Source organism: Nannospalax galili, unplaced genomic scaffold, assembly GCF_000622305.1.
Source record: "Nannospalax galili isolate Female #2095 unplaced genomic scaffold, S.galili_v1.0 scaffold853, whole genome shotgun sequence".
NCBI classification, from domain to species: Eukaryota; Metazoa; Chordata; class Mammalia; order Rodentia; family Spalacidae; genus Nannospalax; species Nannospalax galili.
In genome coordinates, this window is record NW_008332825.1 from 917,023 (window position 1) to 944,818 (window position 27,796).

General features: G+C 49.0%; 1 protein-coding gene across 1 annotated transcript in view; it reads right to left on the reverse strand.

Annotated features, from left to right (window-relative positions):
• The window catches only part of Tspan15 (tetraspanin 15), a 49,600-nt gene extending 22,660 nt beyond the window's left edge, over positions 1-26,940 (reverse strand). Inside the window, exon 1 of the mRNA XM_008827805.2 lies at positions 26,758-26,940. Coding sequence (XP_008826027.1) covers positions 26,758-26,853 — 96 coding nt within the window. The 5' untranslated portion in view covers positions 26,854-26,940. The remainder of the gene's footprint in view (positions 1-26,757) is intronic.
• Positions 26,941-27,796: the final 856 nt, after the last annotated feature.

Genomic DNA, 27,796 nt, shown 5'->3' on the forward strand with positions numbered 1-27,796 from the left:
CTGCAGCAGGAGACAGAGCCCTTTGGGAATATGCCCAAGGATGGTATAGCTAGATCATACAGTAGATCTATTTCTAACTTTTTTAAATATTTTATTTTTTATTTTACGTGTACGCGTATATTGTCTGCATGTAGGCAAGTGTACCCATGTTGTGCAATGCCTGTGGAGGTCAGAAGAGGCCATCAGATCCCCTGGGACTGGAGTCACGGACAGCTGTTAGCTGCCATGTGGGTGCTGGGATTCGAACCCTGGTCTTCTGCTAGAACAACCAGTGTTCTTAACCGCTGAGCCATCTCTCCAGCCCCTTGAACATATTTCTTAAGATTTTATTTATTATTTGAGGGGGACATGCCATGGCACAAACGTGGCGGTCAGAGGAAAAGTTTTGTCAGTTCTGTCTTTCTACCATGTAGGTCCTGGGTATTGAGCTTGGGTTGTCAGCCTTGGTAGCAAACACCTTCACCCAATGTGCCACGTGGCTGTCCTTGTTTTCAATTGTCTCCCCCTCCAATATAACTCTCTAGGGCAGGCAGGACTTTTCAACTGTTTAGGGCATCCCCATCATCCTGCCAGTTCTGGGACCAGGACGAGGAAGTCAATATTTACACTTCTGAAGGAGGGTGGTGTTAGATCTATGGACTTCTCCACTCAGAAAAATGGAAGTCATGGCCCAGGTAAAGGAAGTGGGCGAAATAAGGACAATGTTTTGGTGAGCTCTTCAGGGTCTCGGCTACCTCATGGCCACAAACCAGAACACAGAGAGGCCGCCTACCTGGTCTTCCACCTGCCCCAGCTTTCACGTGGCTGCCCCACACTGACTTCTGTCTACTCCAGCCTCCTGGTGGCCATAACAGGCTCCTTACTTGGCCTTCTAGAATGCCAAGGCTATCCTGTGGAAGGGAAGTGCTTGCTTCCTCCTGATCTCTGAGAAATGACAGGGAAACACAGCTGGCAGGATTCCTGGGAAACCAGCTCTCCTGGGCCCAGGGCCCTGCTTTATTTCAAGGCCAAGTCTTCTTGGTTTGCACTGATGGTTGAGACCCATCTCTCAGTCTAGAAGGAAGGCCTACCTCTTAAGTATATGCATGAGCCAGAAGGGCTGATGGCTCGGACAGACTCCAGTTGGCAGCACCATATTAACAGGTCAGCCATAGCAAGGAAACTGTGCTGGATAGCTTTAGTGTCAACTTGACACACGTGGGTAGAGGGAGCCTCAATTGGGGAATTGCCTTCATTGGGCTGGCCTGTGGCCATCCATGTCCATGGAGCATCTTGATTGTTGAGTGATGTGGGAGGACCCAGCCCACTGTGGGTGGTGCCACCCTTGGGAAGGTGGGCCTGTGTTGCATAAGAAAGCAGGCTGAGCAGGGGCCAGGGGGGCAAGCCAGTAAGCAGCGTTCCTCCATGGCCTGTGCTCCAGCTCCTGCCACCAGGCTCCTGCCCTGAGTTTCTACCTTGGGCTCCCTGATGAACTGTGACCGAAGATGTAAGATAAAATAAATCCTTTCCTCCCCAAGTTGGTAGTGGCCAGAGTGTTTTGTCACAGCACTGGAGAGACAAACTAGGACAGAAACTGTGAGGGTGTCATTAGAATGACCCATTTGGGCAAAAATTTGAAATTTATAGAACACACACATATACACACATGCGTGGACAGATCCCTCCAAGAAAATGGTTCCCACAGAAAATGAAATCTACCCTTGCCAGAGAAAGACGAACTAGAGGCTCTCTGGTTAAGCTTCAAAACCCAGAGCAGGGTAAAAGCAAGGCTTAGCTCAGCTCCAAGTGTTCTGTGAGAACTATGGTGAGCAGACTTTAAAAAGCCAAGTCCTCCTTTAATCCCAGCACTCAGGAGGCAGAGGCAGGTGCACCTCGGTGTGTTCAAAGCCAACCTGATCTGCACAGTGAGTTCCAGGCCATTTGGGGCTACAGAAAGACTCTGTCTCAAAAAAATTTTAAAAAGTCAAGTCCTGAGCCAGGCAAAGGACAGGTGCTTGTAAACTCAACACTCTGGAGGAATAGACAGAAGCTCAAGGTCCCCTCAGCTACAAATGAGTTTGAGAGTAGCCTTGGCTATGAGACACTGTCTCAAATTTTATATATATATATATATATATATATATATATATATATAATATATATATATATATATATCACATGTCTGTTATCCTAGCACTGGGGAATTGGAGACAGGAGAATCTGGAATCCAAAGCTATCTAGCAAATTTGAGACCAGTTTACATCAAACATTGTCTCAAAACAAAACAAAAGGTCATAAGGGGATGTAACCCAATGTTTAAGCACTTGCCTTTCTGAAGGAGCATCACAGGCAAGCAGACCTTCATTCTATCCTAGTTTTGAATGAGTCAGAGAGTTTTGGATGGCAACACCCCACAGAGCACAGAAGTCTTCAGAGCCCAGAACAAATGACATATTCAGGTACCCAACACTCTTTAGGTTGGCAGGAGTGAGTAGTAACTCCCCCTTGGAGAAAACTGTGATTCTCAAATTGTCACATAGCTCATCCACCTTAATATTTTCAGAATTGATGTCATATGCTCTTGAAAGTTCCAGGTTTCCTGTCAACCTGGCCCTGTGTAGAACAATGGGTGGCTTCTTTTACAAGCTTCCCAGAGCCTGGGACCATTCCAGGACAAGTTGCTGGCAGCAAATGAAATGTATCTTGATCACAGTGCCCATCAGACAATTTTACCAGTTCCTTGCTAGGTTAGCCAGTGACAGCTAACCCCAAAGCCTGGGCAAAGCACCCACAGCAGATACAAACCCAGGTCTCCCGACTCCCTCACTGGCCATACACCCAGCTGTCAGACCCACCTCTCCTGGTCAGCCAAAGATGCTGTCACTGTCCTCCCCTCAGCCACCTGCCCCCACTCCCCCAAGAACAGACTCCTCAAGCAGGTGCTCTGAGCAGCACTGGGCCCAGGGGGAAGCCCACATGAACCTTCCGAGGAACTTTGAAATTTCCTAGTAATATTTACATCTCTGATGACATCAGTTTATCCATCTGGGTATAAAGTTATCTGTAATGCCAGCATGCAGTCCCATCTGTTCCTCTGCTAATAATAGCCCTGCTCCAGGCAGTCAGCCACCCTAGGCCCAGGGCAGAAAGTGAACGGCCCATTTGTCAAGCAGGGCAGCTTCAACTAAATAAGCCTGGGGGTAGGGGCACGGGCCATGCCCATTTGGGGACACAGAGGGAAAAAAGCATGCTGAGTGCTGTCTGTGAGTCAGGCCCCGAAGTCCAGGCTTTGCAGCCAAGTTGCCTCTTCACCCAGCTGTGGAGGAGCCTGGACACCAAGTAAGAACTGGGTCCTCACAGAACCAGCCTAGAGCCCAGCTCCCTCCTGCGCAGAGACAGGCTCAGTTCTGCACAGCTACTGGGAAGCAGCAGATCCCGAGAGGCGCAGGAGCACCTGTGTATCTTCAGGATGCAGCTGGTCAGTGCCTGGCTGGCTTACCCCCAGCTGGAGCAAGCTTCCACTTAAAGGGAACTACAAGGTCCACTTCCACTCCAAAGGCACATACCAAGCTCCTACTATATCCCAGGGTCTGTGTCAGGTTCCTCAGTGGAACAAGAAATCCAAATTGGGTATGAGTAAGACTGGTTGGAGGTAAGGGTGGGGGGTGGGGGGGGGGGGTGGGGGATATGCCTGTACTGTCCATGGACTTCATGGGGTCTTTGAATTTGGGTTGGAGGAAAAATGTCACATCTTTCCTTTCCCCAACTTCGGCCAAAACTAAGATCTCAAGTGTTCCCCAAAGGCCTGCTCCCTAGAGTGGGGCTGGTGAGAGGTGGTGGAGCCATTAGGAGGCGGAAACTCATTGCAACTCTTCAGATCACTGGGGATGTGCCCTTGAAGTGAACAGTGGGACCCTAACCCCCCTCTCTTCTTCTTCTTTGCCTCACTGGCCACAAGGTGAGCAGTTTTTCTCCACCATGTGCTCCCTCCATAATGGGCTGTCTGACCACAGACTCAAAAGCAACTGGGCCAATAGATCATGGACTGGAACTGTCAACACTGTAAGCTCAAATGAACCTTTCCTCTTCACAAGTTGATTAGCTCAGGTACATATTACAGTAACAGAATGCTGACTAGCATAGCCTCTAGCTGGAATATTCTTTCTATTCCTACAAATGGAGTTGGTTAACAGCGCCAGTGATGGTCACCAATAGACTACACCATGGCTCCCCATAATTCCACCCTAGCTTCTTTCCTATAGAAAGAAGATGCTGGAAGAAACAGAGGTAAGATAAGAGGCAGGAGCTGGAATTCTGGACCTGTTTTTATTAGCACAGTGCCCTTAGCCATGGCCCAACCTCACTCTGGATCTTGTCACTCACCTGTAAAATAGTAAAGGCCTCATCAGCGAACGTGCTCCAGGGCTACAGTTATCAACTGGGGATTCCTTTTATGGGGTTGAGAGTTTGGTTGCTAAGGGGCATAGCTAGAGTTTCCTATTTTAATTGACAGGCTTGGATTATGTAAGCTTTTGCTACTGCCATGTCCCTCCCCCCAATGCATCTGATTTTAATCATAGGTAAATTTAATTATGCATAGGCATACAATGGCAAATACGGAATTCTCCCTAAAAGTTCAATAAGAGAGCATAGTTTTTCTTATTGTACATGTACCCAAACCAGCCTCATTCTTATACCTGGATATATCTGGGAACATATTTGCATAGGAACTCCCATGAAGCTGGAGAAACTTATTTCATTGTTCTAGGTGGAGGCACGGAGTGTGTATGTACCTCGATCCCAGTAGGGGTCCTAAGTGGCTAGGTGCATTGTTAGGAGAGGGGCATGTGCAGAGGAGTCCCAGGTTGCTAAGCTAGTCCCTATGCTTTACTTCTGATCCTCCTGCCTTTACATCCCAAGTGCTGGGATTACAGACATGTGCTACCACCACTCACGCCTGGCTTATGTAGTGCTTGGGATTGAACACAGGGCTTCATGCATGCTAGGCAAGCCCTCTACCAACTGAGCTGTGTCCCCCAGTTCCTCGGCTCCTTCTTTTCTTTTTTTTTTTTTTTTAAGATAGGATATTACTACATAGCCCTGGCTAGCCTAACTCAGGGGTAATCCCCCTGCTTCTGCCTCCAGGTGCTGAGATTCTAGGTGTGCACTACCAGGGCTGGCTCTCAAGAGAAGAAGCAGTCCAAGCCAGTGTTCTATCTATCAAGTCTTGTCCCTGAGTCATTCTTTTCATCTTTACATCATCCTCACAACAGGCCCAAGATACAACCAATCTCATCTCACAGATCAGACTCAACCAGGCCAAGCAGGCATCGAACATGAGAGAAACAGACCACTGTCCCCTGCCTGCCCCTGAGGCCACTAGACAGGCTTTCACCAAGCAAGGGTGAGTGAGAACTGGTGTGAAATAGCTTTGCAAAGCACGGAGGTACCAAGAGAATGCTCTGGGATGGGATGACCAATGTAGTGACCACTAGTTACTGATGGCTAACACGGCCTCAGCTTGCAGCTCAGTTGCCTGAAGCAGTGAATTAGAATTCATTCGTTCATTCTTTTTTAAAATATTTTTTAAATATTTTATCATTTTTATTTTATGTGTATCAGTATATTGCCTGTATGTATGTGAGTGTACCTGTGTCATGCAATGCCGCGGACGTCAGAAGAAGGCTTCCGATTCCCCTGGAACTGGAGTTAAGGACAGTTTGTAGCCACCATGTAGGTGCTGGGAATCGAACCCGAGTCCTCTGCAAGAGCAGTCAGTGCTCTTAACCACTGAGCCATCTCTCTGGTACCTCATTCATTCATTCTTTGAGGCAGGTCTCTCTATGTAGCCCAGGCTGGTTCCAAAATATGTGGTGAAGTATACCTGTGTGGTTTGTGGAGGCGTTTCCAGAGAGGAATGACATGTGGAGCAGTGATTGGGGAGTGAAATCCTCAAAGAGGGAGTGAAACCCTCTTTGTCCCACAGACTGCTGGGATGAAGAAGGGAGTCAGAGGAACACAGCTCAAGTCAGTCAGCAAGATCCTTTTCTGAGTGACTTTTGGCTACTGCTGTAGCCACCCAGGGCATCAACATCAGACCCTGTGTCTGAGTCTCCAGTCTTTCAACTCAGATGAACCTGGGCCTTTCTAGGCTTTCGGCCCAGATTGGGACTGCTGAGGCATCCTGCTTCCTGGGTGGGGGAATCTGGTTCTCAACCTCTCTAGCATGCAGACAGCCACTGTTGAACTACACAGTCTCAGTTGTATTTTTCCCCTCCCCTCCCCTCCCTCACCTCGCTTTCTTAACTGTGTTCCTCTAGAGAACCCTGCCTGACATACAGGTCTTCCAGGCTGATCTCAAACTCACGGCAATCCTCCTGCCTCAGTCTCCAGAGTGCTGGAATTACAGATGTGAATCACCACACCTGGTGGTTTAACCTTTTTTTTTTTTTTTTTATGTTCTTTCCTTTGATCATTAGCTTGTTTGTTTGGGCCTTGTCCCCGTTCCCTGAGGGTGTGGATTTCAGATTTTAATTCCCACCCCTGGTGGTTTTTCCTTTTTTTTTTTTTTTTTTAATGTTCATTCCTTTGATCATTAGCTTGTTTGTTTGGGCCTTGGGTTTTTCAGTGTTTTGTTTGTGGGTTTGTTTTATTTTTGTTTTTTGGGTTTTTGTTGGTTTTGTTTTTTGTTTTGTTTTGTTTTTTTGAGACAAGTTCTCACCCTATAGTACAGGCTGACCTTGAATTCACAATTCCCCTGCCCCACCTTCCCAAGTGCTGGGATTAGCTTGTGTCTTCTCTTTTATCAGGGCCCTCCTCTCCACCTTCAGCTTTCCTACGTTGACTGGCAGAATTGGAGAAAAAACTTCCAAAAGCATTCTGTAGCCTGTTAAGAAGGCTCATGGGTGGGAATTACAGCCTTTGCAAAACAAGCCTGTATAGGAAGCAGAGTGCACACGGTTTTCTACCCTCCTGTTGACAGAAACTTGATTTCAGAGATTCCCCCACGCATGCAGTGCATTCCAGGCAGCGCGGGAGCTGTGCTGGGAGGTTTGCAAGACCAGTTACTCAGTACAGCTGGGCAGAGTGGAATTTCTAATCAAGAACCACCACACACATACAAAACTAAGTGCTGAGCAGCCAAGAGAGGCACATGGGTGGGAAGGAGGGAGTCACATAAGAACTGACCAGGACACTGAGATAAGACACAAAGCAATTTCCTTCTCTTGGGGAAGGACCACTAGAGCAAGCCTGAAAGGAGGCAGCAAGTTTGACAACATGCACAGGGGCCCTCCAAATACCCAGGGAGCAGCACAGCACCCCACAGTACATCTTCTGGAGGGATGAGTCAGAGAAGGGATACAGCATCAGATGCCCCTAGGCCCAGAGAAGGTGTTCTACAGTGATCCCAGCTTGCATCCGAGCCCTGGAGGCTTATGGACAGGAGTGAGTCATGTTGAATGTGAAAACCACGAAACCACCATGGAAGAGGGGAGGCTAGAACGAATCACCTCATCCAATGCCTTAATTCCCCGTTTCTTTTTCACCTTCTGCCTGCCTCCCAGGTGGTGTCCCCGGGGTCCAAGGATAATGGGGACTGCCAAGCACCTACTTTCCCTCAGCCGCAGTGGCCCCAGGCCAGGCGCACTCATTATCATGAAGTCAACAGAGCAGAAGGTCAAGCTCCCCTAGGTGTACCCTGGATGCCTGGCCCTGACCATGGGGACAGGAAGTCCCTTGCTCTGGCCACTACCGAATCACCCCAGCTTAAGATGGAGTTGTACTGATGATGGAATGGGGGAATGGACACCAGGGTTCTGGGATAGGGGCTTGGAGCCTCGAGGGATGAGGACCATGTGGAGGGGGGACTCCACTCATAAAGCCCTAGGCCAAACTACTGTTCAGTCCTTTTGCTTCTTATGCAGACCTTGACTGCCTTCCCTACAGCCTGCAGCAGCCAGGCCTTCAGGAACAGAATAGTCAACACAGGCTGGGGATGTAGCGTAGCTGGGAGAGTGCTTGCCTAGCATGATGAAGGCCTGGCTTCAATCCCCAGCATCACATAAAACTAGATATTGTGGTATACACCTGTGATCCCAGTACTTGGAAGTGGAGGTAGGAGGACAAAAAGTTCAAGTTCAAGGCCAGCCTGGCATATACGAGGGCCTGTTTCAAAAATTAAGATTCAAAAATGCTTAACTTAGCGACCTCCTCCCTTAGGAATGCTTTCCTAGGCCACTGTGGCAAAAGAGATCTCTTTCTTCTTTTCAAAATCCATGAAACCAACGGTGGGAAGCACTCACTGGTAGAAGTACGGACTGTGCTCTCTGCCCATGGATCGCTGCACAGGTTTACCACCTGCTACATGTATGGTATAGTAGGTAGGAACACAAGCAATACCTACCAACTACGGCCTCAATACCACCACAGTTGGCACACAGGATGAAAATGATTACATGTCTCAAAAGTTTACATACAGGAAGTTTGGCGGCTTCCCCACACACCACACTCTTAATCACAGAAGCCACATGGAATCTGGTCAGCCAAGTTGGTTTCACCATGATGGAGTAACCACAATGGCCCCTGAAGGGAACTGCCACACCAAAGTTCCAGGTACCAAGCAGGCGCTCAGTAAATATCATTTCTTCCCTGTAACCCTCCTGCCTCCAACTCCCAATTGCTGCGATTACAGGTGTATGGTACAGCACCCGCTCTGTTCTGAGAACAAGGCTTTGTTGTGTAGCACTGACCAGTCTCAGACTTGTAGCAATCGTTCTGCCTCAGCCTCCCTAGTACTGAGATTACTAAGGGTTTGCCATCATGCTTGGTTGTGACTGTGATTTTTTTTTTTTTCCTGAGACAGGGTCTTCCTGTAGCCATAACTGGCCTGAAATTTGCTACATAGATCAGGCTGGCCTCAATCTTACAAAGATCCACCTGCTTCCGCCTCCCCAAGTGCTGAGATTAAAGGCATGTGCCACCATATCCAGCACTAACCATGACTTTTAAAATGGGTACTTGACCAGCCGTCTGAGAACAGAAGACAGGTGAGTGAGACCCGGACCACAGTGGACACATGACGACTTGGTACAGTTGGGGAAGCGTAGGGGTCATGCTCAGGTTAACTTTCAAATGTTCAGTCACCAACAGGATACCCACACAGACCCAGTGTCACCTCAGCCTGTGAATTCATTATCTTGGGGAATTATCTGCTGTTCAGGATGATCAGGCAGTGCACAGCTGTGAATGTAATGTCACTCTGCCCACTGTAGCCTCTGGGCAATGCTCTTTGCAGAAACGAGACCTCAATCTAACTGAGAGAAAAACAAAGCAAATCCAGATGTTCTGCAGAGGAGCTGACTTTCTTCGGGCTTCAAAGGACTCAAAAAGAAGTGGCGGGGGGGATGAGATCGGATTCATGGCAAGTAAGAGCATCTGTGAGCCTTCAGTGTATCCTGAACTGGAACCTACATTAACCAGTTTGTCCAGGACACAAGACAGGCCAGGCCAGAAGGCTACTCATGGTGATGGGGGGCTTCCCCATGCCCCCACTCCATGTGGGCATGCCACCTTCCCAGAATCTCCCCAGAAGGTATCTCAACAGCATAAACTCAGTGTGATGAAAGTGGCACCTTAGGAATAGCCAAATACACTTAGATTATACAAATAACCAAATATCTCACTATTAGGAATAACCAAATAGTCCATCAAGAAACTCCCAGGATTTTAGATGCCAGCTGCTTACAAACACGGAATACACAGTTGGTCCCCTGTGTCTATGGTTCCCCATCTGTGAATTCAACCACCTGTAAATTTAAAATACTTCCTTGCCTGGTGTGGTAGCTCAAACCCATCATCTCAGCACTTGGGAGGTAGAGGCAGGAGGATCAGAAGTTCAAGGTTATCCTTGGCTGCATATAGTCAATTTGAGGGCAGCCTGGGGTACATGAGACCTCGTCTCAAATAAATAAATAGATACTCTCTAAAAGTTAGGCCGGCTGGCACAGGCCTGTTATCCCTACCTACTGAGGAGTCTTAGGTAGGAGGATCAGGAGTTCAGGGCCAGCCAGAGCCACAGAAGGAATTCAAGGCCTTGGCAATACAATAATATCTTGCCTCAAAATTTAAAAATAATAGGTAAAAAGCTTGGCTCAGTTAGAAGAGTGCTTGCATAGCTAGTATGCACAAGACCTAGGCTCAATCCCCAGGACTGCAAATAAATAAAACATTCCCTCAAATGATGCCTGTATCTGAATGAAAAGACTCTGTTTTCTTGTTTTTCCCTAAAAAAGTTATAACAACTTGTTTAACATGCATAGCATTCTCCTTAGGTTAGGTATTCTAAGTAATGTAGAGATGATTTAAAGCACAGGGTGGGGCTGGAAAGGTTATATGCAAATACTGGGCCAGTTCATGGGAGGGGTAGATGCAATGGTGGGGAGGGTTGGGGGGGGGTCCTGGAACCAATCCCCTCAGGTTCTAAGGGACAGCTACCTCTTACCACAACTCAGAAAACACTCAGAGAAAGTTGAATGTGGACTGGATACCAGATGATGTTCCACTTCATGATGATTCTTTTCAGACAGCGGGAAAAGGGGATTGTGCAGGGGTGCCCGCTTTGGAAAGCTGAACCCAGGGGCACATAGGAATGACGACAGCTTCCTTTCAACTGGCTTGGCAAAAAAGAAGGAGTATATTTTAGAGAAAGCTGTTAAGGCAAGATGGGAGCAATTGATGATTCTGAGGATGCAAGTGTTTTTTAAATTCTTTTCTCAGCCTTTCCTGTGGATTCAAATTTTTCTAATGAAAAGAAAAAAGCTGGGTATGATGGTGTACACTTGTAACCCCAGCACTCAGGAGGCAGAGGCAGGAGGATTGTACAGATCTTCGGAGTTAGAGGTCAGCCTGCTCTACATAATAAGTTAAAAGTCTGCCAGGCTACATAAAAGACCCTGTCTCAAAAAACCAACAACAACAACAAAACAACACCAAAGTTCATTTCCCCCACCACAGCCCTATCCAGGAAGTACTGACTGAGCCTCTCTAACTATTTAATGGAGTTCTCCATTTGATGGGGAGGAGGGGCTTCTCTGGGCATCATACATGGTACAAGGGACAGCTGTCCCATACACAAATGCGCATACTGATTCCCCTAGCCACATGCCAGCATAGCATGACATGGAGGTCTCCTAAGCAGTGGTCCTGGATGTTATGGCTCCAAAGACCATCTTCCCCCCAAAGCAGGGCTCAGGGCTCCCAGCATATGCATATGGTCATTAATGCAGGCCCTGGGCCCTGGGGAGTGCTAGGTCTGCCTCCCAGCTGCCAAGCACTCTTCTAATAAGAAGAGTGGGGATGGCTCACCCCAGGGCACAAAAACTCCACACAGCTCTATGAACTTTCTGCAATAACTATGGGCAAAGGGGACAAGGCCACAGCAGAGTGGGTCAGACACAAAAGGAACACATGACAAGCCTCTGACATTTGGACCTCAGAGGTCAACCCTTCACACTCTAGGACCCTTTGGTCAAAAAAGACACCAACTGCAGTACACAGGCTGTGATGTGTACTGGGGCTTTAGAACATGCTAGCTAGCACTAGTGGGGGATCAGGGGTGTCGGCCAGGGGCCAGAGGTAGGCAGCCTCTCCTTGTCCAGAATTAACGCCCAAACTGAAGACTTCATCAACTGCTAACTGGAGCTAAAACAAGACACTGAGGCATTAGAAAGTGTTCTTCACTGTGCAAGAGGATGGGACTATAAAGAGGGAGGAGGGGGGTGGCAAGAAGGTGGCCTGGTACCTTAAATCCTTCCTCTTCTGCTTTGAGAAAATTGGAACAAGAAGATGAATGCACAAAGTGGGTGTGGCAGCTCACCCCTGCAATCCTAGTACTTGGAAGGGTAAGGCAGAACTGCTGTGAATTTGAGACCAGCCTGGACTACAGTGTAAAACCTCTCTCAAAAGATAAATGAGATCAATGTGAAGTCCTGGGGCTGAAGAAGCAGGAAAAGGCGACAGTGAGCCCTCCCTGAAGCTGAGCTTTGTTCAGTCTAGAGCCCCAGAGAGCTGAAAACAAAGCCTTACCTGGAAGCTGTGTGATGCTGGGAAGGCCAGGCCCTCTCTGAGCAATCTTCCTGTCCACTATAAAATAGTGGCTCCCCTGAGATGGCTGAGCTTGTTTGTAAACTCTGAAGTCTATGACAACATAAGAATCCCCACTCTTTCTTTCAGAAAGCCAGCTGAGGGGCTGGAGAGATGGTTCAATGCTTAAGAGAGCTGCTCTTAGAGAGGACCTGGCAGCTCCCAGCACCCACATGAGGCGGCTCACAACTGCTTATAACTCCAGTTCCAGAGGATCCCTTTTCTGGCTCTGAGAGCATCTGCATGGATGGGGTGCACATACAAACACTCAGGTACACACATATACACATTAAAGAAATAAATCTTTTTTAAAAAAGAAAGTCAAGTTGGATGTGGTGGCACACGCCTTTAATCCCAGCACTTGGGAAGCAGAAGCAGGAGGATCTCTGAGAGTTCAAAGCCAGCCTGGTCTACGTAGTGAGTTCCAGCCCAGCTGAGGCTACAGAGAGACCCTGTCTCAAAAATAAGATGAACATAGGCTGGGTTCTGAGTACAGCATCAAGGACCCCAGGAAGGAGTCAGGGATGGTCACCGGGACATCCATCCATCCCAAGCTCCAGCTGTTCTCCCAACCATGTCTCTTGCAATGTCTTGATGTGGACTCTGTGTGTGTATGTGTGTGTGTGTGTGTGTGTGTGTGTGTGTAGCCTAGGCTGGCCAACTAGAATTCACTATATAGCCCAAGTTGTCCTTGAACTCCTACCTCAGCCTCTTGGGTGCTAGGATTATGGATTATGAGCATATATCACCACAGTGGGTGGTATTTTTCTTTAAACTGGTAGCTTTTCTTCTGAACATATGGTACTGACCTAACCTAACCAACACCTACAATAGCAAAGATTCAAGGTTATTTTGGTTATTTTCTTTAATGCACATTACAACACATACCTGGACCACCTAATGTCATAGTATGGTCACCAGAGATAAGCAGTTGGATGCCAAGCTGGCCCAACCCCCTTATTTGGCAGATAGGAATCTGAGGCCCAGAGAGATTGTCAGTCCCACATGGTCACACAGTGAATTAGCTACTGGTCAGCAGCTGTGACCCGGTTCTCCCAGCTCCCAGGCCAACTGTCTCTGCTGAAAGCCGCCCTTCCTCATCAGGAACACAAGTTCTCACGCCCTGGCCATATCCTCTCCAAAAACACAAAAAGAAAAAGAAACTTTTTCAGGAGGACAGTGAAACTGGCTCCACTTCCGCTTCCTGCAGCTCCAGGGAGCCCAACAGGACTGGGGTCCAGAAGCCTCTGACACTTGGGGTCTGTGTGCTCTTTCCTTTCCCACACTGAACTGCAGCCCCTGCCCCAGGGAGCTGCCCCCATTCCAGCACCCGTGCTCTTCCAGCAGAGCCTCAGGGGGTCCCAGAAATTCCCAGATACCAAAGAAATGTTTAACAAGTGACTGAGCAACCAAGCTGAGGAGTCAACAATCCGCGGCAGTTGCAGCAGGCACCAACTAGCAAGCCAAGGGCCTCCCTGAGCCTCCTCCTCAGAATAACAGGGCAGGGACAGACGCCGATCCCCATGACGCTGTACAAGCAAGGGTGTCTAGAAATCAGCTCAGCCCAGAGCCGACAGGCGGAAGAGATCTTTATTGTTAGCCCCACAAAGACAATGGAGGAGGATGCTGAAGACCTGAGCAGACACAGGGCAGCACAGGGGGATTTCCTGACTTCTAAGCGCCAAGCTTAGGGAGTTGGGGATGTAGTGTAGTTGGTGGAGTGTTTGTTCGTAGAGTGCCTGCCTAGCATGCAAGAAGTCCTGGGTTTGACCCAAGCAATGCACAAAACCCCAGCACTCGGGAAGTGGAGGTATAAGGATCAGAAATTCAAGACTGTTCTCAGCTACATAGCAAATTCCAGGCCAGGTATGGTGGCACACATTTTTAATCCCAGCACTCAGGAAGCAGAAGGAGGTAGATCTCTGTAAGACTGAGGCCAGGTCAATACCAGGGAAGCAGGACAGCAACGAACAAACCAGAAATAGGCCTCAGTATGGTCCGAACATAAATCTACACACACACACACACACACACACACACACACACACACACACATACATACCCCTATCAAGTAACTGTGGCCACCCCTCTGGGAGTCCTAAGCCCAGTTATGACAAAGGTCCCCTGGGACCCCTGAGGAGCCAATCACCAGGAACCCCACCCCCACCCCGTTCACCCATGTCCAGGAAGCTGTCTCCTAATATGGACAGGGCTCAGTCAGGCTCTGTCCCTGCAGCTCATCACAGGGCCACCAGGCCAACAGTAATGGCTCTGGGTCAAAGGCTGAGCCAGAGCCAAGCAAGGGCATAGCCAGGCAGGCATCAGAGTCACCAGGGGAACTGGGGATGGTGGTGTATGCATGCCTGTCATCCCAGCACTAGGGAGGCTGAGGGAGGAAGACTGCCACAAATTTGAGACTAGCCTGGGCTACAGAGTGAGATGCTTCTCCAAAAATGCCATAAAGGAAAAAGGAAAGCACCCCCAGAAAGTTGACCACACCAAAACAGGCGTGTTCACACCTGGAACCTGTAGGGCTTGCCTGGGTTCTCCCCAGACACACAGATTCTGAGGGAGGAGCACAGCTGTGTGGCCTTGCAGTATGTCAGCATAGGAGGCCTCTAGCAAGAAGGTCCTGCTTATGACCTCAGTAAATGGCCCAGTCTCAGAAGCTGGCACCCCACCCCACTGTACCCAGTAGACTGTCCTGAACTGGGTGACCACCCACCATACTGTTCCCATCTCCGAACAGGGTCCTAGCACAGCACCAGGGCACACAGTTAAATTAGACATGACTCTGACTCCACACTGAACCTGGCACAGCTGGAGAGCCTAGAGCACCACCCCTCTGGTAAGGCTGGGGAAGCAGCAAAGGGAGATGGTATGACCATCCTAGAAGAGACATGTAGCTATCCTGGGCCATTCCAGCTTCCCGGGCAGGAAATGAGAAGGCTCTCAACATGGAAAGACAGATTGACTGTGCCAAGCCTATTTTCCTTCTAATTGCCAGTCAAATATTGACTTCCCTGCTCATGGTCAAGATGCTCATGCCTCCCCTGGTGAGAAAGTCCCTTTTGGAAAAAATTAGACACTATACAACAGGCACTGTTTCCCAGGGAAACAGCTTCATCTCAGAGACAGACATAAAGAGTGATTCAATAAGTCATTCACTTCCCCTCTCAGGCCTCAGTGTCTCCATCTGTAAAATGGGGCACTGTCCCCATCCTACCCAGCTCACAGGGTTGTGCCACAAACCCAGAGACATGAAGGAAGGCTTGAGGCTCTACAGTCCCAGTATCAGATGAAACCCTCAGCCACAGGCCCTGCAGAGGATGGAAGAAATAAGGGAAGAAGTGAGGGAGGGACAGAGGGGAGGGAAGGGAAGGAGGAGAGGGAGGGAGGGAGGGACAATTGAGGCACAGAGATTTGTCCCCAGCTTGTCTCAGGTCCCAGCTAACTGGACTTGCTCTCTTCCCCTACCCACCACCAAGTGCTTATTCTCCTCACCTGGTGCCTAACAGATGAAGAGGGAAGCAGGAGGTCCAGTCTTCTGACCTTGGTAAGTGGCCCAGTTTCATAACCAGAACCTGACCCACTGCACTCAGTCACCCTAACCTGTGCCCGCAGGACCTGAGGACCCTCTCTCCTCCCAGGCTCATCTCAGATCCTCTCTCCAGGCTGCCAGCCCCACAGCCCTTCAGTCCTGAGGACTCTGACAGCTATGGTCAAGTAGTCCAACTCACACTGGCCTCTGCTGCCTCACTAAAAATTCTGTCTTCTTGGGAGCTGAGCTCTAAGTAGGGGGTATGACACCTTAGACTTCTCTGTCATACCTCCCCTGGCCCAGGAGCCTAGTTTTGAGCTGTACACATGCCACCTGTCTGACACCCCTGGCCCAGACCCTGCCCTGGGCCCCCAGAAGTGTCTCACCCACTTCTCTGGGTGGCAGGACCAGCTCTCAAACACTTTTCACACAGCCTGACTCACATGTCCACTGTGTGACCCACAGCCTTTGCTGGTGGACCATGGACATCCAGGGGCTAAGGAGCAATAGTGATTTTTAACTTGACAGGATCTGGAATCGTCTCGAAGACAAACTTCTGAGTATGTCTGTGAGGGAGTTTCTCAATTGAGTTAACTGAGGTGGGAAGACCCACCCCAAATGTGGGCAGCACCATCCCATAGGCTGGAGTCCCAGGCTGAACAAAAAGAAGTGAGCTGAGCCAGGCATGGTGGCGCACACCTTTGATCCCAGTACTTGGGAGGCAGAGGCAGGCGGATCTTTGTGAGTTCAAGGACAGCCAGGTCTACGTAGTGAGTTCCAGGCCAGCTGGGACTAGAGGGAGGCCGTCTCAGAGAGAAAAAAAAAAAATGTGAGCTAAGCACCAGCATCCATCTCTCTCTCTTCCTGACTGTGGATGCAATGGGACCAGCTGCCTGGCTCCTGCCACCACCCTTCCTTGCAGTGCTGGACTGCACCCTGTGAGCTAAAATAAACCCTTTCTTCTGTAAGTTGCTTTTGTCAGGTATTTTGTTACAATTTGGATACAAATAACAGACAGAGAGGTTCAGTCCCCAGAAACCTGTTACTCCCAATGGATCAGACCTCTCTCAGCTAGAGGCAACAGTCATATTACTAGTTCTAGAAGGCAGAGCCCCAGCAAGACCAAGTTGATGGGTCCTTAGTGTATTTTACGTCCTCGGCAGCCCCTGAACAAGGTAAGGTATCTCAGGAGAGTCTCCATCATTCCAGGCATGGGATCCAGGAGCATGCCTGGTATTCTTACAGCCCTCACTTAACAAGAGCCTCGCAAAGCCATGATGGGTATCCACAGATGAGGGGTCAGGAAAGTGGTTCTTTTTCAATTTTTATTTATTTTATGTGTATCAGTGTTATTCCTGCATGTATGTAAGTATACCCATGTTATACAATGCCTGAGAAGGTCAGAAGAGGGCATGGGATCCCCTGGAACTGGAGTTACAGACAGTTGTTAGCCACCATGTGGGTGCCGGGAATCAAACCCAAGTCCTCTGCAAGAGCACTGATTGCTCTTAACTGCTGAGCCATTTCTCCAGTCCCAGGAGGTTGTTCTTTACCCAGGTCACACAGAAAAGCTGACACTGACCTTGGTCTCTCTGGATGTCCCTGCCACCAGTCCTGATGATTAATCCTCAGACACCAAACTCCTCAGACAACCAAATCCCTGTCACCCTCTCCACCCACAATCTGGCTCCTTCCAGGTTCCTCGTCTGCTCTAGCCTCTGCCTTGACTTGCCTGCTTCAGGGCCTTTACACTTCTCACCCTGACTGCCCAAGATGTTTTCACTGGCTGTTTCCTATGACTGACTCCTTCTCACTTAAGTCTCATCCTTTCTCAAGCACACCATCTAAAATAGAAACTCCCAGCTCTCCCCAAACCCCAGTTGCCTCCTCAGCAAGGCTGTTCATGCAGGGATCTGTCTGAAAGCCCTTCTTATTCACAGTTGTTTCCTGCACTGCCAGTGTCTGGCGTACAACAGATGTCAGCAATAGTTGTTGACTGAATAAATACTGAACCCCCCCCCACCTACCCTATCAAGAACTACTGGTCTGGCCTGGACCCTCCTGCCCACCTACCAAGGTGTCACCCCAAACCAGCTCAGCTTCAAATCCTCTCTGGGAAGGGCTTTTCCCAGTGCTCTCTGTTCTGGCCCACCCAGCTGCCATCTTTCCCTGCAGGTGGAGCCACGGCACCTGGCATAGGAATTTCAAGATCAGTCCCTTATCTGGTTTCCACTGAGCCCCACCCCTGGGTGGCCCTGTGAGTCACCTAGAGAGGAGAGGTGCAGAAGGAAGGCAGGCCGTCTGCTTCTTCAGGGCCAAAAGCCACAGGCACAGGGTCCAGTCCTGCAGGCTGAGGCAGTTACCCAGGGGAGGGGGACCTAGGCAACATTCTCTCCGGGCCTCTCTTGCTCTTCTGTACAACTGGGGCACTAGAGGGCTGAAGTCCTGCCTCACCCTGACTCAGGCCGAGAAGGCCCATGCCAGTCCCGGGCAGACTGTGGGTCATTTCCCACAGTCCATTGAGCACAGCACAGCTTTTAGCTGGGGTTTCACGGTATTCTCTTTGAAGCACCTGTTACAACATGAAGACGGCCCTGCACCAGTGAACTAAGGAAATAAATAAAATATCTCCATATGTATAAGGAGAAGCCCAGACAGATGCTTATCAGTGTGTAACAGAGGTTCCAGCAGGGCTAGTAGGATCAAAGGTGACTTCTATTGTCCTCATCATGGTTTCCGAAATTGCTTAAAATTTTTTAAACCAAGTAACATGTATGATTTTCACAAAAACAGAGACCCAACTGAACCCAAGGAACTTTTGGCAACTGATGGCTTCTGGGAGGGGGAAACAATCTCTCACAGGGATGGGATTCTTGGTAGGTTAACGAAGTTCCAGTGGATGAGCCCATACTGAAAGACATTTGGAGACATAAATCAGACTCTATACGCTGTGAGATATATATGTACATTAAATTGGGTGGGGTAGTAAGGGGAGGTGTGGATAGGGGAGATTTAAATACCATCAAATTATACTGTATGAAAATTGCGAAAATTCAATTTTATTTTTACGATTTTTTATGTGTATGAGTATATTGCCTGCATGTATATAAGTGCACCCATATTGTGCAATGCCTTCGGAGATCAGAAGAGGGTGTCAGATCCCCTGGAACTGGAGTTACAGAAAACCGTCAACCACCATGTGGGTGCTGGGATTCAAACCCAGGTCCTCTGCAAGAGCAGCAAGTGCTCTTAACCGCTGAGCCATCTCTCCAGTCCCAAAATTCCATAAAAATTTGAAGCTAAATAAATAAAATAAAAATCTGAGAATCTAGTGTAGTGGTTCACACCTATAAAAAAAAACAATCTGTCAGAAATCACTTTTATTTTTTTTTTTTTTTTTGAAACAGGGTCTCTCTATAGCCACAACTGGCCTGGAAACTTGCTGTGTAGGCCAGGCTGGCCTCCAGCTCACAAAGATCTACCTGCCTCTGCCTTTCTTCCCAGTCTGACATCACTTACTGCCACACTGAGAGGAAGGATCCTGGCTCCTCCCAAAGAGACCACCTCCCACTGTTACCTACAGGTGCAGGAACTGGGTGGGTGGGAGAGGCTAGGAGGGTCATGTACAGACATGTGCCTGGTTTTGACCTTCCCCTTCCTGGTTGGGGCTCTGAGAAGAGCAGCTCTTCCCCTCTCCCCAGGATCTGCTTTCACCTGGGTCCCAGAAGGTCTCTAAGGTCCCTCTCAGTCTCCCCAGGTGGTTGTGGAGCACCTGGCAGGGAGAGGAAGGAAGGGTGTCCCAGACAGTGCCCTGTGTGTCTAGGGAGTGGAGTGTTTGTGGTGCCAGGCCAGCTCTGAGCTCTCTCACATTATCTGCACTCTGAGCATCTCTGGGCGGGCTCTAATATCCATTTGGCGATAAAGCATCAATGCCTAGGTCACTTCTCTTGAAGTGCTCGTGGTAGGACTGAGCTGAAGCAGCCAAGTATAAAGTCCACACTCAGTGACAGTGAAACAGACTCAGAGGCTACACAGACTGGGGATGTAGCTTCAGGGGTAGAATGCTCACCTAGCATGCACAAGGCCCTGGGCTCAATCCTTAGCATGATATAAAAACATGGTTGCGCATGCTTGTAATCCCAGTACTTGGGAGGTGGACACAGAAGAATCAGAAGCTCAAGATCACCCTCAGCTACATAAGGAGTTTGAGGCCTGGACTCCATGAGGCCCTGTTTAAAAAAATAAAAAGAAAGAAATGCGGGTGTGGTGGCACACGCCTTTAATTCCAGCCTTCGGGAGGCAGAGGCAGGCAGATCTCTGTGAGACTGAGACCAGCCTGTCCACATAGTGACTTTCAGGCAGGCTGGAATTAGGGCGACCCTGTCAAAAAAAAAAAAAAAAAAAAAAAAAAAAGGAAAGGGTAAAAAAAGAGATTTGGAGGAAAAGACTTAGAAAAGTGGTCCATCCTTAGAGAAGGGATTTTGTTACTATTTCCTCTGGTACGCCTGACCTCCGCCACCTCTGCTCCCCATTCATCCCACACCCCACCAGCTTTTCTCTTCCTGATTCCTCAACCCCACCACATACATGTCCTTACCCAAGTGGAAACCCAACAGGCTCGACTTTCTAGAGAGCCAGTGCCTGGGAGATAAGCTTAGCCCACTTCAAGTTCAAATCCTCAACAAAGCTGACCAAAAGCACACATCACACACAGCTGCCCAGCTCAGCTCTGTCCCAGGGTGGATCCTGGCCTTGTGGGTGCAGGTGGGCTCCATTACCCTCATGCATGAACTCTCCCTCTCCTGCTAACCTGGCATTCAAAGTACATGAGTGAACTACACTCCTGACCTCCAGGAGCCCAAAGTCCAGCAAGGAATAGCAGTCATGTAAACAGATCTCTGGGACACCTTGGGCAGTGCTAAAATTAGACGTGTGGCCCCTGTGGGCTGAGGGCATGTGTGTTACAGTGATTCACCCTGGGTGCCTCGTGGTCACACTCATGGAGAGGTGAGCTGGGCAGGAGGAACCTGGGGGCTCAGGCCAGCTCCATGGGGTGACCCTGAACATATCTTTTCAAGGAGCTCCCCAGTGTGAGCCAGGGCATCACTGTAGGTGGTTCAGGTCTTACTCATGTTTGCACTTGCAAGCCTGCCCTTGGATCAAAGAGGGTAGGCATGGAAGTCACGGCCCTCAGCACCTACCACATCTAGCTGTGACATCTCCTTTTCTCTGCACTAAGTTCCTATAATGATTATCTGCTTTCTATGATGAGGGGCACTGGTATCCCATAGAGAGTAATGATATAACACCTTTTAAAATGTATTTAAGGGGGCTGGAGAGATGGCTCAGTGGTTAAGAACACTGGTTGTTCTTGCAGAAGACCCGGGTTTGAATCCCAGCACCCACATGGCAGCTAACAACTGTCTGTAACTCCAGTTCTAAGGGATCCGACAGCCTCTTCTGTCCTCCGCAGCATTGCACAACATGGGTGCGTTTACCTACATGCAGGCATAACATTCATACACATAAAATAAAAATAATAAATAAAATATTTTAAAATGTATTTAAGGTAGGCAAGGTGGAGCATGCCTGTGATGGCAGCACCCAGGAAACAGAAGCAGGAGGATCTGGTGTCAAAGCCAGCCTGAGCTACATAACAAGTTCAAGGTCAGTCTGGACTATATAAGGTCCTATCTCAAGAATAAATAAAATTGGGGCTGGAGAGATGGCTTGGCAGTTAAAAGCACTGGCTGCTCTTGCAAAGGACCTAGGTTCAATTCCCAGCCCTCACATGGTGGCTAACAACCATATGTAACTCTACTTCTAGGAGACCTGATGCCCTCTTCTGACCTCTGTGGGCACTGCTCCACATGGGTGCACTTACATGCATGCAGGCAATACACTCGTAGACATAAAATAAAAATAAAAAATAAAATAAGAGAATAAATAAAATTAAGTTTAGAAAATAAATCAGTTTAAAGAAATACATTAAGCTAGTCAAGGTGGCACATGCCTATAATCCAAGCAAATCAGGAGGCTGAGGGCAGCCTGGGCTATAGAATGAGGTGAGAGACTGTTTCAAACTAGAAAAAAAAAAAAAAAAAAAAAAAAAAAAGAAATGAATTAAATAACATTACAATTAATATTATCTCTATATAGGGCAATTTACTCACATCAAAGCAGAAGGGCTGGGGTATATATGGTTCAGTATATGTATTTTGTATTATTCTATGCACTCGTATACCCTTCACTCCAGCAATTTCTTCTAGAAATTAGCCCTCAGACACACATGCATATGCAGACTCAAAGATAGCCCCTGTATTTCCTACAGCAACAACAGATTGGAAACAGACTCAGAATTCCCCAGCTGTGTCCAGATAAAATAAACTTTGGCACAGCCTAAAGTCTGTGTATCCATTAAACAGAAAGAAGCGGCCCCTTGGGACCTCTGAGATGGCTCAGCAGGTAAAAAAATTGCTGTGCAAGCCTGAAGACCTGAGTTCGATCCTCAGAACACACATAAAAGTGGAAGGAGAGAAGCGGCTCCGTGAAGTTGTCCTCCAGCCTCCACATACAAACTGTGGTCCACACACACACACACACACACACGCACACACACGCACACGCACGCACGCACGCACACACGCATACATGTCATAAATACAGTAAATGTAATAAGTTAGGGGCTAGAGAGATGGCTCAGCGGTTAAGAGCACTGACTGCTCTTGCAGAAGACCTAGGTTCGAATCCCAGCACCCACATGGCAGCTAACAACTATTCGTAACTCCAGTTCCAGGGGATCCGAGACAACTCTTCTGTCCTCCACAGGCATTGCATAACAAGGGAACACTTCCATACATGCAAGCGATATACTCATACACATAAACAAAAATAATAATATATCTTTTTAAAGTAGTAAGTTAAAAGAAAGAGGCAGACCCTGGCGGATGGCCACAATTTACAAGGATTTTAATTAAGTAAGGGGCTATGGATGAGACTCAGTTGGTAGAGTGCTTGTCTAGCATGTGGGAAAGCCCTAGGTTCAATCCCTAGCACTGCATAAACTGGGTGTGGTGGTACACACCTGTAATCCCAGCATTTAGGAGGTGGGGGCAGGAGGATCAGAAGTTCAAAGTCATCCTTGGCCGGATATATTGTTTGAAGCCAGCCTGAGACATCTGAGAGCCAGCTCAAAAGAAAAAAGAGAAAAAAAAAAGATTCTGAAAAGGTCAGGGCTTATTTGCAGTTCTGTGTACACTGTGTGACATTACATTACTATACACACACACACACAGAGAATATCCACTGCATATCTGCATATGCATGTTTGTGCCTAGGCCATTCTCTGCCTCAAATACCCCAGAGGAAAAAAATCCCAGTACCCTAATAACAACGACCCCCTCTGGATACAAGCCAGAAGCGGGAGTAAAGGCTGTCACTATTTTTATTTTTAGTTTTGTGACAAAAAGACTCTATTCCTCTTCTACTCATATTATTATTACTATTATTTGGTCTTTTTGAGACAGGTCTCCCTGGAACCCACTGGCCTGGAACTCATTATTTAGACCAGGCTGGCCTTGAACTCACAGAGATCTGCCTGCCTCTTCATGCCTCCCAAGTGCTGGGGTTAAACGTGAGCACCACCATGCCTGGCCACTTTTTCTTTTCTTTTCTTTTTTTAAACATTTTATTTATTGTTATGGTGCATATGGGGGGTGTGCACCACAGCACACATGTCGAGGCTGGAGGACAACTTCATGGAACCGCTTCTCTCCTTCCACCTTTATGTGTGTTCTGGGGATCCAACCCAAGTCATCAGGCTTTCACAGCGAGCACCTCAACCTGCTGAGCCATCTCGCCAGTCTTCCTTTTCTACTTTTAATTTGTATACAATTGCATGCGTTTCCTGTAACAATAATTTTTTTAAAGGAAACCATCTTACAAGCTGGGTGTGGCAGAACATGCTCCGGACTTGGGAGACGAGGTAGGAAGATTAAGAGTTCAAGACCATCCTCAATTACATAAGACCTTTTCTCAAAAGCAAACCAAAGACGGGAGGGGAGGAGAAGAAAGTCTTGTAGAAGGTGCATGACTAGGGTAATTCTTATGGCCCCTCCAGACTTTAAAGTCAGAGATTCAAGCTTCAAACTTTGGCTTATAAAGCCAGTAACTTTACCCTTACAGGTTCTCTTGCCAGGGGCGAGGCAGGAGATGGAATCACGATAATGGGCTTTTCTGTAAATGGTTTCCAATTAACAGTAAACTCAGCGGAGACAAATTACTCAAGAGCCTCCGCCCTATAGTCACACTCTGGCACCTGCAGCTGCCCTGGGAGAGTTGGCTGGTGGTGGGGTTCTTGACCTCAGTGGGGAGATTTTTTAAGCAGAAATACAGCCAAGAATGAGCATACAGCAACCTGAGCCGGCTAAAGAAGGATTCCAGGTTCTGGGTCCTCCATAGCCTTAAGGGGAACAAAGCAAGGGTCAAAGGGTGGGCACTTCAAGGGTCTGCAAAGGACAATCGCACTGCACAGGCCCTGCAAACTCAGTTGGAGTCTTGGAACTGCCTCTGCTTTTGTTTCGGTTAGGTTTTTGGTTTGTTCCTGTGGTGCTGGGGACTGAGCCTCCTGCGTGCTAGGGCAAAGACTCCACCACTGAGCTACATCTTCAGTCTTCATTTTTCTAGTTTTTATTTTCAGATAGGGTCTCACTAAGTTGCCCTTAAACTCACTCTACTGCTGAACCCCAGGCAGGCCCTAAACTTGTGATCTTCTGGCCTTGTCTTTCTGTGTGCTGGGATTACAGGCCTGCAGCACCTTAGCAGTGCCCCTTCCTCCATCACTGTCTCATCATTAACCCTAAAAAGTGATCCAATGAGGTACAAGGCATGGTATACCATATGTCCATTTTACAGGTGAGAAAATGGAGGTGTGAGGTGAAGAGACTGGCCAGTAGCTACATGCTGAGTGAGAAGGGGAAGCTAGGAATGAAGCCCCCACCTTCCCATCCTTCAATCTTGCCCTACAGGCAAGATAAGACTGAAAAGAATCCCTGGGGTCTTCCACAACCATCTATCTGTGCTAGCAGTTTTCAATTCTGACTGCCTACTACAACTATCTGAGGAGGTTAGGTACAGTTTTAGTAAACCTCCTGCCAGGGCACAGGAATCTGCAGTGTTGTTAGAACCTCTGGGGTTGATTCTGATACAGCTCTGGGTAAGAATCTTTGAATTATTGCTCATGTTGCCCACCCCAACCTTCTGCCTCCCTGGAGCTTGTACCTTGGGTCTCTGCTCCACCCTCAGGGCTCATCTGTCTTTCAGGGCACCTAGAGTCAGAACTGGACTGGAAGGTAACTTAGGCTAGACTTTTCTAAACAGAAAAGTAGGGGAACCCCATGAAGGGGTCCCACTCAAGTCTGTCTTGATGGCCAGCCCAGCCGCCAGATGGCCAGCAGAAGAGGAGGAGCAGAAGAGGAGAGGGAGGGGGGAGGAGGAGGGAGGGAGATGGAGACGGAGATGGAGATGGAGGAGGAGGGAGATGGAGGAGGAGGGAGGGAGGGAGATGGAGATGGAGGAGGAGGAGAAAGAGGAGGAGGAAGAGGAGGAGGGAGATGGAGGAGGAGGAGGGAGATGGAGGAGGGGGGAACTCATCTGTATCAGTGATGTCTAGGATGTCTAGGCCCTGTGCTAGGTCCTAGGTTTAATCTCCAGCACAAGGGGGGGAGGAGGGGGGGAGGAGGAGGAGGAGAGAAAGATTTTTTTCCCCAGAGGACCCCTTGGGAATCCCTACACAAGCCTAGTCAAGTGCATACTGGGGGCAGGGGGTTATTCTGAAGATGAGAGGGTACAGCCAACTTGTAGAAAGATATCCTCCTGTCTAGACTAAGGCCCAGATAGTCTAAAATGCCCTGATAAGCCAGGGGTGGTGGCACACCCCTATGATCCCAGTGTTTGAGAGGTAGAAATAGGAGGATCAGTTCAGCTACATAGTGATTTTGAAACCACACATGCTACCCTGTTTCAAAAAAGAAATAAAACAAGAAAGAAACTCAATCTCTTGGGGCAGCTTATAGGACTCACGTCTAGATTCCTTGCCCATAATCATAATAGTGCTGAGCATGGTGACTCACACCTGTAATTCCAATGCTTGGGAAACTGAAGCAGGAGGATTGCTGTGAATTCAAGGCCAGCTTGGATTACATAGCAAGTTTTAGGCCAGCAGGGGTTATATAATAAGATCCTGTCTCAAAACAAATGAACACAAGCCTGAGATACAGTGAGACCCTGTCGCTATAATAATAATAATAATATTATTAAGAGCTCTCTATAGTATGTGCTAAGCACTGAACTTCGTCTCTTTCATTTAATTTCCACAACCATCCAGAGGCATAATTACTGTCTCCATGTACAGATGAGGAAACTGTGGTCCAGAGAGATGAAGGCACTTCCCCCCAAGATCACTCAGCTAGAAAGTGGTGGGCAGGATTCAAAGCCTGGCTGTGCCCAACCACTGCCATCGTGATTCTCCCTCCACAGGCAAAAAACAGGGGGATAGCCCAGTAACGACGGAAATAATACCACCACTAAGGCAAGTCATCCTCCTACCAAGGTGGACCCGCAAGAGAAGCAGCTCATCCAGGGCCACAGGCAAGTAACAGCATGGCCCAGACCGGGAATCCAGGTGACCCCAAACACAAAGGCTGGCCACTTCTCCCCAGGTTGGTGGTGAGGCACAATCCCCTGCAGGCGTGGTGGGCGCGGCCAGCAACCACAGCCTACACAGCCCCAGCTGATGCGCAGCGGACTCCCAGGCAAACGACACCACCATCAGGTAGGTGCACACAGGTGTGCAACGTGTCGTCGGGTTGCTACCCGCTCTAACTCTCCCTGTGGGTAGATGAAATCCGGCTAAGCTGGAGCCACAAAAATGTCCCGATTCCCAGGGAAGTTGAGCAGGGAGCAGCCGCGCGCTCCCGGCTCCCTGGAGCTGCAGAAGCTGGACCAACCCCGGAACCCGGCGCGCTGGGGGGGGGGTGTTGTGGCAGTGGGGACCGCCCCCCACCCTACCCCCCCTTGATTCCCCCGGGATCACTCACCCAGAACACGGTGGAGTAGACGATGAGCGAGAACTTCAGCCAGAGATAGGAGAAGCGCTTGCAGTAGCGCACCTGCTCCGAGTCCCCGCCGGGCATTCTGGCGACTACCACGCGGGGTTGCGGGCTCTGCTCGGTCCCTACACGGCTCCCGGCCACACCTGCGGCTGCCCAGCCGCCCGCGCCCTCTCCGGGGACTGACACAGGCGCGACGCAATCACCGCCCCCGCCCGGGAGCCGGCGGTCCAGACAGCCAATGGGAGTGAGGGGGCGGGCCAGGGGCGGGGCTTCGACTCCAGGCTGGGCAGAGACCCTGCGAGCGGAGGGGGCGGTTTCAAAGGAGCTGGTGCTCTGCTTTAGCAATTCACCGATTTCCTGCGTCGGAAGAGTGTGGTTTGGAGGGGTGCACCGGGAAGGGCGAGCGTGCCCAATGCGGTACTAGAAAACAGGCTTTAGGGTACTGGAGCTACTTATAGCTCAGTGGTAAGGGCGCTTTGCCTAAGGTCCTGGGTTCGATTCCCCAGCACCCTCAAAAATAAAAATTTGGAAAGCACCCTTTCCGCTGTAGTCATGAATGAACACTATGGGAAAGGCGTAGGGACTAGCGGCGAAGGTGTTAAAAGTGCAAACTAGTGTGCAAGAGTGATGGAGTACACACCCTGGGAGGTAAGCCTTCCAGGGTGGGATTCGGGGACCCCCTCTGGGCTGCAGTCGTCCCCAGGCCTTTCCACCTACTAACCAAGGAAATCCCCATTTGGCACCCAGCCCTGCCTCCAGGCCTGCTCCCAGAAGTCCTCCTCTACCCCCATTTTCAAACGGGGCCCTGTAAGCAAGTCTGTCCACTGCACACTCAGCCAGGTTCTGACCACTCTTGTTCGTGTCCAGCCTTTTCTCAGCCTGGGTCCGGAGATGGCTGTGAGTCCCTCTTCCGTGCTAGTGGTCGAAGCTTTACCCTGTTCATTTCCTGTCTACCAGGCCTAACTCAGCTCAGAATTTAGGAACCAGACAATTTGTGTTTGTGACGTTCAGTAATTAAAAGCAT